At 39.4% G+C, this 12430-nt stretch overlaps 1 protein-coding gene across 1 annotated transcript; it reads right to left on the minus strand.

Moving 5' to 3' along the window:
* Positions 1 to 292: 292 nt before the first annotated feature.
* On the minus strand, positions 293 to 10638 carry CCT6A (chaperonin containing TCP1 subunit 6A). Its single transcript, XM_082671169.1, has 14 exons — positions 10425 to 10638; positions 9914 to 9977; positions 8362 to 8496; positions 7328 to 7501; positions 6453 to 6556; positions 5729 to 5839; positions 5338 to 5497; positions 5171 to 5253; positions 4413 to 4509; positions 3953 to 4100; positions 3396 to 3529; positions 2687 to 2789; positions 1429 to 1501; positions 293 to 1169 (listed from the first exon to the last, which is right to left on the minus strand). Exons 1-14 carry the CDS (start codon positions 10559 to 10561, stop codon positions 1097 to 1099), a joined length of 1596 nt encoding a protein of 531 aa, XP_082527295.1. The 5' UTR covers positions 10562 to 10638; the 3' UTR covers positions 293 to 1096.
* Positions 10639 to 12430: the final 1792 nt, after the last annotated feature.

Consider the following 12430-nt stretch of genomic DNA (forward strand, 5'->3'; position numbering starts at 1 on the left):
AGTCCTAACGCAAAGCTTAGCAACACAACATCCCTTTCAAGGTCTTCAAATATACCTACTGTATTTTGTAGCAACATGTAGAACAGTAATTTGGGTGAGAAAAATAGGACACTAGAGGGTTTGGGAGGGATATCAGCCTAAGCAAGGTTCCGATGTGCAAAAATACCGTCTTGCCTGAAAATCTCTTACCTCACCTGGTCCTCAGTCACTACGCCTTCAGCCATGTATTTAACCTCTGCCTTTCCTATTTTGCCACTTTAGACTTGCAGCTCTTTCAACTCCCTTGACTCTATTTCCATCTTTCTACTCACTACAACGTAACATTTCTGGGAAGCAGTTTAGCAAAGCTACTTCAAAAGCATGAAAAGTCCAATTTATCCAATAGTGTTTTTTACTCAAAAGCAGCTGTCCCCAACCTTTTTGGCACCAGGACTGGTTTCGCAGAAGAGTTTTTCGAGGGGGGCGGGGATGGTTCAGGAAGTCATGCAAGCGATGGGGAGCAGCAAATGAAGCTTTGCTTGCTTGCTCCCTGCTCACCTGTTGTGCGGCCTGGTTCCTAACAGGCCGCTGAACAGTACTGGTCCTCTGCCCAGGGGCTGGGGGTACCCCTGCTCAAAAGGATTTATACTAAGGAAGCAGGAATGCTTTCAAAACCTTAAGTTACTTAAGTCTTACTTATAACTAGCATAAAAATTGAAAACTTAAATGCTTAATGACGGGGAACTATTGGAGATAAATTAAAATACATTCATTAGAAGATTAAACCATTAAAATGTTTTTCAAGGAATATTTAATACGATAGATAATATATGCTTATCTAACATGTATTTTTATATCACTGAAGCTAAAGCAAAACATCCTGTTTATTGGTAAGTATGGCCTGTATGTGTACACTACAGTGCAATTTAAAAAATATTGTAATTATAATTTCAGAACTTCAGAATCTGAACAGATGCCAGTGTTCTCTCCTTTTTTTATATGGGAAAAGAAAATCCTTTGAAAATCATTTGAAGCTTGGACAAAACTTCCATAGCTATATTCTTAGGATCACTCTGTAGAATCTTCATGATTCAGATGACACAAGGGAAGCTTCAATTCAACCTTTTAGAGAAGACATTCCAGCTCTCATGATCTCATCAACCAGGAGAATGTTGGTGGCAATCACAGTGCTGAAAAGGGGGGGAAAAAATCAGACTACTCAGGTTTGAGGTATGAACTCTAATTCAACTCACAATTCAACTCAATCTCCAACTAAATTGCACAAATTATATCCAGTCAGGTTTCCCCTTTGCTTTCCATACACAGAAGGCTCACTTAGTTGCTGCCTTTGACTGATTACCTTTTCTTATGGAAAGAAAATTAAACATACCAATTTTAAAGAGTATGAATATTCCCCAAATGTTATAATTTTGGCTTTCCCAAACTTACCAGGAATGAAGAAGCTGTTTCTTTACACAATAGTTATCCCATACGCCTACTTCTGCTGCTACCATTGGCTCACCTGAAAAGTAACCCAGTATTCTTAAAATCATATAGAGCAGGTCATATGATCAGAATACTGTCTGAAAGAACTAATAAGAGTATTTTGTGCTGCTTCACTCATCAATGGTCACTCATTTCCTCCAGTATTATCTATGAGAACCCAAAGTTCCTCAATTTAGCCCAATGTTGTACTCCAGACCATGACTCCTGTGCACAGCAGCTTTGATGAGCGACTGACCTCTACTTAGAATGCTTCCAGTGATAGGAATGCTCTATTTGGTTATCAAATTTTTGAACATCTGTTTTTCTGGAGACGTTCCTATTTATCCATATTAAAGTACAGCACCTGAACTATAATCTGGCAAAACAGGCTTATCATTACCCTCATTCCAGAAATCTTTTAAATTAATTGGGAGACTGGCACTGACATATACACACTACTATATATATATATATATAAAATAGATAGTAACCTACTGTATAGCACAGGGAACTCTACGCAATACTCTGTAATGACCTACATGGGAACAGAATCTAAGAGTGGATATATGTATATGTATAACTGATTCACTTTGCCATACAGCCGAAACTAACACAACATTGTAAATCAACTATACTACAATAAAAGTTAATTTAAAAAAAAGAAACCTTTTATATTAACTTGAATGTGAATGATGCTGTTCACAATAGGTCTTACCCATACTGCACAGATGTATCTCAGTTATCTCTCTTCCACTTTGTACTTGTATAATTTGGATTACACTGGCCTAAGATCAGGGTTTCACTCATTTTATTAGATTTGGTTCCCTCTTCCTGCATTTTTTGCTATCCTCAGCCTTTTTTCACCCATGAGTATGATCATGAAATGTATCATTTTAATCAAAGTCCCTGATAAAAAACAGTAAAGCAAGCTCAACATGAAACCCTTCAACATTAACCCAAACCACCTACCACAACTCAGCAATATCAACAAATCTGTACTCTTCTAAATTATTCAAATGTCTCCTCAATTCCCTTTATTTCTGTATCTAGTCATTACATTTTTGTGTCATACTTTAGAACCCAGAGATCCCGGATAGCACTGGTGTCAAAGAGCAAAAGCAACTCCAAGATTCTTCTCTCTCCCATTTTTTTTTGTCCTTCCTGGTCTTACCTCACCTATAGTATCTAGTTCACCCCCTACAAATAGTCACATCCTCCTTACCTGTGTTCAAGTCTACACCCACAAGTTGACCTGATTCTGAATGCTCTGCTTTAACTTTAACTATTGTTTCCTGAAGGTCAAAACCAGAGTTCTGAGCAAGAACCTAAAGGAAACAAATTTATTTAAAAGACAGGACCTAATAACAGATAGTCAAGTCTGTAATAAATGAACAGTATTTCCAATTAATAGTTAACAAAACAAAACAAAAAACCAAACCTTTAATAAGTGAAAACAGACCGGTATTTATGTTCACTTTAGAGAATGACTAGATATACATTACCAACCAACTCACTAATCCACCCCAAGCCCGGCAATACACTGGTCATAAACTGTACCCTCAAGTAAGCATACAATAGAAAAATCACAGTATTAACCTTAGTTTAAAACAAAAACAAAAAGCAAGTTTGTACCCCCGCACTGCAAACCCTCTTAAAACAGCTATCTCTTGCCATCTCAAGTTTGTACCCGCACACTGCAAACCCTCTTAAAACAGCTATCTCTTGCCATCTGAAACATCAGATATTCAAGCCTCCCCTCCAGAGGAACCAATACGTTCAGATAATAAGAAATACCTGTTCTAGTGTTAGGGTGAAAACTGATGAACCCTTTTTATTCAAAATCCACATTATGAAAAAACCCACATTAGCAAAAAGTTTTCATCAGATGAATCATTTTGGTGTAGTTTAGAAAACAGTTAAAGCAGTCACACCTTAGGAATAATGAGCAATGCATCAGCAAATGCTTGAACTCCAAGTTGGGCCCTGCCCTTTACACTGGGCTTGTATTTAATCAGGGCTTCTGCCATTGCCACTTCCACTGCACCAGCACCTGGAACTACACAGCCTGTTGGGTGGGAGGAAGAGAGAAATGCTAAGCTACAAAGAAAATAAAACTGTATGGGCAATTGTAAGAAAATATATAAATTAAAACACACAGGAAATCCATTAATTTGAGAATTCAGTATAACCACAGCAATTTTAGTATTACATTTGAAAGCAATACAGGCAACATTATCAAACAGCAGAATGATTTAACTAGCACATGGAAAATCCTGAAAGCTCTTAGTATTAGTTCATTTATTTGTACCTTCTTTTAACAACAGCATGCCATGAAAAAACTTAGCATACCATCATAGCCATTTTAAAGGTAAAACTTTACTTTTGCATGGTGTCTGGCTGTGTAAACTACTGATAAAAAGAACACAGTATTCAGCCATGCCTTTTAGACTAGCAAAAGAATATAATTTAAATACAGTGACGATCTTACCATCATCAATAGCATTTTTAACAGCCCTCAAGCCATCTCTTATTGCATCTTTGATTTGAGTAAGTGTGTGCTTATTTGGTCCTTTGATCAATAATGTGACGGATCGAGGATTGTTACAGTTCTCAATAAAGGTGAACTTCTCTTCTCCCTGTGTGAAGAGACAGTATTTTCAAAAACCAGGATACGGTTGTGCAAAGAATGACCAAATGAGAGGGCCTTATGAAGGAATAAGTAGCATATTAATAGGGCACAGCACTGATCACATTAAAGCAAATAACTTCTTTTAAAAAGTCACATAAAAGAAATGTGATTTTCCCATCAATGGCTTATTACTACATATAAATCATCAAAATGTATATTAACAAAGCAAAAATATCATCCGAAGTTTGAATGAATTTTTAACTACTGAAGAATTCATGAGCCAAAAAGTAGTATTATTTTGGAAAGAAAATACACTTACCAATGTATATTCATAGACAAGTCCTGCATGTCCCAAACAATCAGGATTTAGGTCTTCAAGAGAATTTAGGGCTACCCCACCACAAGCAAGAGTCAGCCTGAAATATTCAAGTGTTTTAAGGGAGATGCAGAAGGGATTTTATTAGTTATGTTTAGAGATTAATATTTTTAGAAAGCAATCTTTATCAGAATTACATGCGAAAATTATATTCTAAAATATATTTTAGCTTAAGCCTTTCCATTCACCACCAACTAGCTGAAAACTGGTCTTTTCTCCTAACTCTCCATTTAAGCCACTCTTAAGTCAGCAAATACTCCTCTGATATGAAATCTAAAGGTGCACAGAGCTCTTCATCATGGTGAGCTCTTTGGAAGAAAGTATTCCTCTGAAACCCTTGATGCTGTCTCTTGACATGGAAAAATATGTACGGTATAGGTCATCATTTAAAAATAAAACAAGTATATCAACAATCATAGCAGCACTATTCACAACAGCCAAGGCAGAAACCCAAATAAATGTCCACTGACAGATAAAGGAATAAACGAAACTAAATGTGGTATATACCCATACAGTGGAATATTATCTTTAAAAAGAAATGTGATCCTGGAAAACACAGGTAATGTGATAAATTTTATATTATGTATATTTATCGCAATAAAAAATAAGAAAAATCACAAAAATAAGAGGAAAAAAAGGAATAATTTAAGTTAACTTGCAAAATAAGTTAAATTCACGTCACAGATAATCTGTATCCGTACCTTTCCATATTTCTCCTTTTAGCTCTGCGCAGAGCTACTATGCCTTCTTTTGCAAGAGCATCTAAGGAAAAGGGGTCAATTCCCTGTTAACAACAACAAAAAATGTTTCAATATTTTACCTTTAAAATAAAAAGATACACACTAGTTTATGAAACAAAATTTCTCACCTTTTGATTAATAACAACAAATCCTTTATCTGAATCACCACAGACTTTCTTTTTCAGGTCTATTATTTTTTTAACTCTGTCTTCAATGAATTTTCTTTCAGCTTTCACTAGTTTCTCTCTCTCCTCTGCACTCTTGTAAAAAAAGCCAGAATTCACTTCTCTAAAAAAAGGAAGTTACAGAAAGGGGAGGAAATATTTAGCAAATAGTCACCGAGCTCCAATTCTACCCCTGGTACGTTTTCAGAGACTATTTCCTGTAATTTTCCGAAACCCCATCGAGGCATTATTGTCCGTACAGCCGGGAAACTGATTCTCACAAAAAAGTGACTTACCCCAAATATCAAGCTCTTCCACCTCTCTTCCATTTTTAAGGAGATATATATAAACTCACGTTTTTTCATATTCTAATGACACGTTGCATGTGAGGATGTACACATCTTCTACTCTCTTTTTCATATCAGGATGCCGTGCCCCATGGTCCAAAACAAGACCTCTGATCAAGCTGTTACAACACATAAAAATTATATTCTTATTGATTTCCAGATGGGGTGTAACATATGCTAACAAAACTAAAACAATGAATTGAGACTGTATTGATAATTTTCACACAATCAGCTTTATTTCTTGAGCTATTTGAACAGGACTTTTGGGTAATACGTAGCAAGGTTCAATTGTGAAAAAGCAGAATTCCAGAACATGACAAAAACAAGCCATTCAAATGAAAGTAACAACCCCGTCTTGTGCAGAAGATTCTGCAGAGAAATAGTCACAAGTTTGGTAGGCTATTAAACTGTGATCACCTCATTTAAAAAACGCTTCCAAACTAGGTCTTTTAAATAATTTTCTTTAAAATTCCCTGAAGTCTCCCATATGCTTTGTTCAATAAATGCCAAATGACTGATGTAGTTGACTATCCAGAATCATTCTATGTAAAAATACATACCATTAACTTCATTTCAAGAGGAAACAGATACTACTGAGTAAATGAAATACTCATCTAGGCAATATACGTTAATTCAAAGACACAAAAAAAAAAAAACAGGCAAAATATATGTATTGTATAAACTCCTTCGAGTTTGTAAACACTCTTTATTTCATAGCATTCTACCACCTACCTTGTATCGGTTTCAGATTTATGTTTCATCTCCATGATCTCAACCATGAAGAGGTCAATAGGTTCATCTTGTTTTTTAATGGCTAAAATGGAGTCCACTACAGCCTGCAACAGAGTATAACCATTCAATGAATTTGACTAGCAGAAGTTGAGACACTTATGTTGTTTGTTTAATCTTCAGAAAAGTTTAAAGCAGACAGCTTCTCGTCTTTAAAAATGTCTGTACTGATCTAAGTCTTTTTTTTTTTTTTTTTTTTTGCGGTACGTGGGCCTCTCACTGTTGTGGCCTCTCCCGTTGCGAAGCCCAGGCTCCGGACGCGCAGGCTCAGCGGCCATGGCTCACGGGCCCAGCCGCTCCGCGGCATGTGGGATCTTCCCGGACCGGGGCACGAACCTGTGTCCCCTGCATCGGCAGGCGGACTCTCAACCACTGCGCCACCAGGGAAGCCCCCCAAGTCTTTTTTTTACACGCTAATAGAATGCATTATTTGTAAAGGGCTGAAGTCATCTACATTTCTGAAACCTCAATGTGTAATTACCTAAAGAATCACTGACATCTCTACTACTAGTGGCTTTTTAATAAGGAAATCTCCATTTTAGAAACCTCTTTTACTGAAAGCTCTGATTATACCTTCATAACCTGGCCAGGTATGCTATTACGATTTTCTCACTTTACTTATTTTTTCTATTTTTAGGGCCACAGATCAGGTTATCACTGCCACAAAAATGAACCTACTTACTCCACACAGGATGGTACTGTGAAGACTTCAGATGGCACTCTATAACTGGAATTAGTAAGAATACTGATGTTTCCAGTTGCCAGGGGTTTTCAGTATAGATGTAATGTACCAGACACATATCAAATTTAACACATACCTCTGTTAAGACATCAGCAAGTTCAGCATGAACTTTAGTACGTAGAGATGTTCTGGCCACATCTATAAGTGTTTCTCTGTCCATCTCTTTGCTTACTTTGACTTGTTCCAAAAACTGAAGTGCCTTTTCCTTTGCAGCTTCAAATCCTTCCGTAATTATTCTGGGATGAAGACCCTATAATAAACACACAATTACAAAACCGCCACTAACAACAGAGACCTTCAGTTAGATGCAACTATAGCTCACGATAAAGCAAATTTATGAAGGGATATTCTGGATCATTCATACCCTTAAACACAATTAATATAATGTGCTGACTTTCTGAATACATTTAAAAGGATAAATAGTCCTTTCAATGCAGAGGAAAAGAACAGACATTGCTCTAGCACAGAGTCAAAGCCAAGGGAACTATAAAGCACACTTGGGTGTTCACTGTGCAAACCACAAGGGATAACACCCAAAACTCAATACTGTGTCATAACAACTGGCAGTCAATAGGACCATTATATCTTTCCTATAGGTGATATGAAATTAATTCACACCATTTACTAATAAAATAAACAGGGAGACTAAGAGTCTGCTTTCTCTCTCTTCCCAGGAATTCTTCCTAACATCTGATTAGTACTCACTGAGGTTTGCTTTAACCTTGGAACTACTGAGGGCTAAAAAAGTTGTAGTATTCTTATTTAAATTCAAGGTTTTTGTTAGCTTTTTCCTTAAAAATATGCCTAATCCTGAATATTCCATTTCTACATCACAATTATTAATCTGTTATAGGCATATAAAAACTGTATATGCAATGCAACTTGATAAAAAACACATTTCAGGCCAAGGAAGATTCTTCAACTCATCCAGGATCATAGTAAATTTGTGTCAGAGTAGGATACAGACCCTTGTTCCCATATTTAACCCCATGCTCTTTACATTCTATTATATGGCCTCAGTTACCACTAGCACATCAGTTTTTATAAGTAAAAGTAAGATTATTTCCTATACACAATAAAATATCACAGGAACACGAGAATCATGTATACTTCAGAAATGTAGAGATCCGCCTGCTTCAGGAGCTCTCCAATAATTAGGACATTGGAAGTGGTACCATCACCAGTTATGTCATCCTGGGCTGTTGCTACTTTGGCTATTAAGGAGGCTGTTGGGTGTTGAATTTGCTGCAGGTAGAGAAAGAAAAAAATTCGTGGAACAACTTAAAAATGAAAACAGCCCAAATATACCTTAAAATGTGTGAAAGGCTAATCTATCTGCACAAAATGCCCAAGTGTACAGCTACATATTACTCTGATTAAAAACTCATCATTAGCTATCAGTTTATGATGACAGAAACACCTTCCTATATAAATTTGTTTCCTTCTTAGATTATCTCCACTTTACTAATGAGGAAATGTGAGACCCAGTTAAGGTTAACTCAAGGGGATAGAACTAACAAGAACAATAATTTCAAATCCATGTTCCATGCATGCCTCTTTATGACAATTTTAAGATTCTTGTGAGAATAAACCAAGTGCCTTTTAAATGAAAGCCTGGCTGCCCAGTTTACTTGGCACTGAACAAATAATTAAAATGAAAAAAGAAAAGAAAAGAAAAACTTAGCCTCTTTAGCAAAGATCATCAGTGGATGCTAAGTAACTCTGGAAAGGTTTTGGAAAAACAATATTCATTGTTCGTCACCCACAGATTCTTAATTACAAAGGCTCCAACATGGCTCCTGCACTGCTTTTGTCTTCTTATACTCCTTTAATCCTGTACAGTTGTCCAGTCTTTTATGTCTTTGGGGACACTCACAGTTTTAAGAATCTAAGCAGACTATCATTCAATTAGGGAAAATTTAAAAGTCATGTAGAGACGGCTTTTCTGACATCAAGTTTAAACTAACTATGGCTCCTACTGTTCTCTGCTAGCACAGGCCACCACTTAAGCCACGGAACAAAAACTACACCTTCTAGGTTAGCTATTCCTTACTGAAGATATTTACAAACACCTGGAATGTTGAAGGCATGATATGCTATTATCAAAACTCTAAATTTTACTCTAAACTCAAAACATAGGCAAGTCATTTCCTTTTCTAGGATTTGAACTGTTAGGTTTTGGAAACTTAGGGATGAGTAAAATGACTGCTCTTCTCAGTTAACCTCAGATTCTTAGTCACTGGGACTTTAAAAATGGTAGTTTTATTTCTCCTCCAGTTGGTGGTGGAGAAGTGTGATATAACAAAAGAAATGCTGTTTGAAAAAGTATAACCATCCTGTCACATTTTGCTTCCCTGATTATGTCAATTGCTCTCAGTTTTTATTAGAATTTTAGTAATTAAAACCCTTTAACGAAGGCTTTAAATGGCAAGGGCAGGGGATTCAAAAGGAAGTTTATTAGATTCCAGGGCTCTCACTGTATCCTACTGTCAACAACAGTACTGATTACATTTTTTCTACTTCTTCTGTTGTCTGGAAAACTACCTGTTGAGAAGGATGAATATGATTTTCTCCTACTTTGTAAAATAGTAAAAGTCTTCCTACAAATCAAATGTACTACGGAAAACCAAGACATTTTGGACCTAGTCTAGCAGCCTCTCACCATTTCATGAAGCAGCACATTTCCATCTTTAGTGAGCTTGATGTCTCCAGCACCAGAAACAAGCCTGTTCAATGGGCAGAAATGAATCACAGTGTGACTTTTTCAATAGAGACTAAATTAAGAGGCCCATAAAAATCGGGCTTTACCCAGATCCTCAGGAGCTGGGGCCAAGGGTTGGTTCTCTAATTCCGGTAACAGGAATGGTGCAATGCCCACCCCTCCCGTCTGGGAAACAGTCCTCAGGGTCTCTCAGGTCCCAAGCGCGCGGGGCGGCGAGGGCCGCGCAGCGCACGCGGGCAGCTTTGTTCTCGGCGGAGGCGGCATCGACCACCAAAGGAAACGGCCAGGGCAAGAAATAGGACCGACCCGGGACAATGCGGGGAAGAAAGGCCGCCGCGGCGAGCGCAGAGGCCCGGAGGCGGCGGGCTCTAGGCCTCAGTCCCCGGCGCAGGCCCGCGACAGCGCGAGGTGCGCGATGCCAGCCCAGCCCTCCCCGCCAGCCCCGCCTTACATCTTCATGGTGCCCTTAGGCCCCAAGTTGGTCCTCAGCACGTCCTGCAGCCCCCGGGCCGCGCTGATGTTGACCGCCAACGCCGCCTGGGCTCGGGCCACCTCAGCCTTGGGATTCAGGGTCTTCACGGCCGCCATAGCTGACCCAGCAGAAGAAAATGAGGGGACCCGGTATCCGGAGAGCTCAGAGCCGGTTCAGCGTGGCTGTAAGGCGCTATCCGGGTCTTCTGGAAAAGTCGGGCGCGCCGGGCCCGCCTCCAGCGTGCCCGCGCGCCGCCGCCATTGGGCCTTGGGTCGGCCGGTGCCACTCATTGGGTCGCGGCCGCACGTAGCCCCGCCCCTCTAGTTGGCCGCGGCGCCATTGAGCTCGGGAGGAGCGTTTCCCCCTGGCAACCAGGGCTCGCAGGGTGCCCCGTGCGCTCCCTAGCGCCGGGTTTTGCTGACCCCGTACCAGAGGGCGTAGGCGGAGCGGGCTTGTTGGCCGCGTGCGTCAGGGCGTGAGGGGAGAGGCGGCTGCTCTTTCCCGGAGGTCTCCGGCCGCAGGGTGTAGGGTGGGCCTCCTCCCTCCCCCACTCGCGCCGTTTGCCCTTTTTATCGCCTTGCTGCTTTTATCCCGGTCAATAGTTTTCTTGACTGTGTAATGTGTGCTGGACGGTGTTTTAGGTGCTGTGGGCGGGGGGGTAACAGAGTGGATCTGATAAGGACCCTCGACCAGTATCGTAGGTGTTTTAGGCGTAGGGAAGACGAAGAGATATAATGTGAGGTGGAAAGTGCTAGAAGCCTTTAGAAAGCTACGTGATTGGTGCGATGGCAATTGAGGAAAAGCAAGAGTCAGTCCACCCTTCGGGCACACGACACAGTGCTGAGGCTTCAGGCCCTCAAGGCAATTTTGAAAACTCAAACTTTGTTGAGCAGTGGTGTCCGGCCTTTGAGAGGACTCCTTTATTCTGAAAGATGTCCACAACTGTTTTCTCGTATCCAGTTCTCGCCCCCTGCCTAGATACCAGGTATTCACTGATGTTTTGTATTTTATTTTTATAGGTAATGACTAAAACTGTTCAGAATTCAGAAGGTGCCAAAGGGTATATGGTGAAAGGTCTTCCTACCTCCTCTAGTTCAACTTCCTCCTGGCAGGTACCTTTAGCTACATAAGTTTCCTTTAGATAGTGTGAATTCCCCAGATGCTCTCTGAATTTCAAAATAAATACGTATATAAATATAAGAAATTTCCCCCACACAAAATGGCAATTTATAATATGCACTATTGGGTGTGTTACACTTAAAGTATCTTGGAGATTGTTACATATCAATACAAATACGTCTTCCTCATTCTTATTAACAGCTGCATGATATTCTTTGTAAGAATGACCTGATTAGCCAGTCACCTACTGGTTAACATTTAGATTGTTCCCAGTCTTCTCCTAGCGACTGCCTTGGTATATAATGCTTTTAAGTGGTTTTGTGTATTTGAGAATCGCGAAAGCATCTAAGTTTGAGTTACATAGTAGAAGGAGATGCATGATTAGTTCTGGAGATCCTTAATCCTCAAGAAGCAGGTAGCCTAGTTAGGGAGATAAACTTGTAAAAAAATGACAGTAAAGTATAGGATGTTTTATTTAAGGGATGAATGCAGTGCTCTGAGCACAAACGTATTAACTCAGAGTATCAGGGAAGGCTTCTTGGAGGAGGTAAGTTTTGAATGATACATAGATACTTTGCAGGAGAAGAGGGCTTAGGAGAGTGATATCAGACAGAGAGCGACAGTGGAAGGGCCTGGCATGCCCAGCGGAAGGTGGGTGGATAAGATTTGCAAGAGACAAATCTGGTGAAGTAGCTTAATATATATAATATATATATAACAGTCCTGTTATATATATAATAATATATATATGTTATATATATAATATATAACAGTCCTGACTGTTAGGGCCTGGTTTGCTAGTTAAGAAGTCTGGGCCTAAGCCTGCCAGCTGGATTCTTTGGTGAGAATCCACCCAAAGAACTAGT

The sequence above is a fragment of the Grampus griseus genome (genome assembly GCF_964374135.1).
Source record: "Grampus griseus genome assembly, chromosome: 14".
NCBI classification, from domain to species: domain Eukaryota; kingdom Metazoa; phylum Chordata; class Mammalia; order Artiodactyla; family Delphinidae; genus Grampus; species Grampus griseus.

What these genes read in the sequence shown, in the direction of transcription:
- CCT6A (XM_082671169.1), bottom strand. Translation starts at nt 10,561, where the DNA reads ATGGCGGCCGTGAAGACCCTGAATCCCAAGGCTGAGGTGGCCCGAGCC. An exon ending in CGGATCTCTACATTTCTGAA is followed by an intron (nt 7,502 to 8,361) that starts GTATACATGATT and finishes TGTTTATTATAG; the next exon opens with GGTCTTCATCCCAGAATAAT. An exon ending in CATTGCTCATTATTCCTAAG is followed by an intron (nt 2,790 to 3,395) that starts GTGTGACTGCTT and finishes TGTTTCCTTTAG; the next exon opens with GTTCTTGCTCAGAACTCTGG.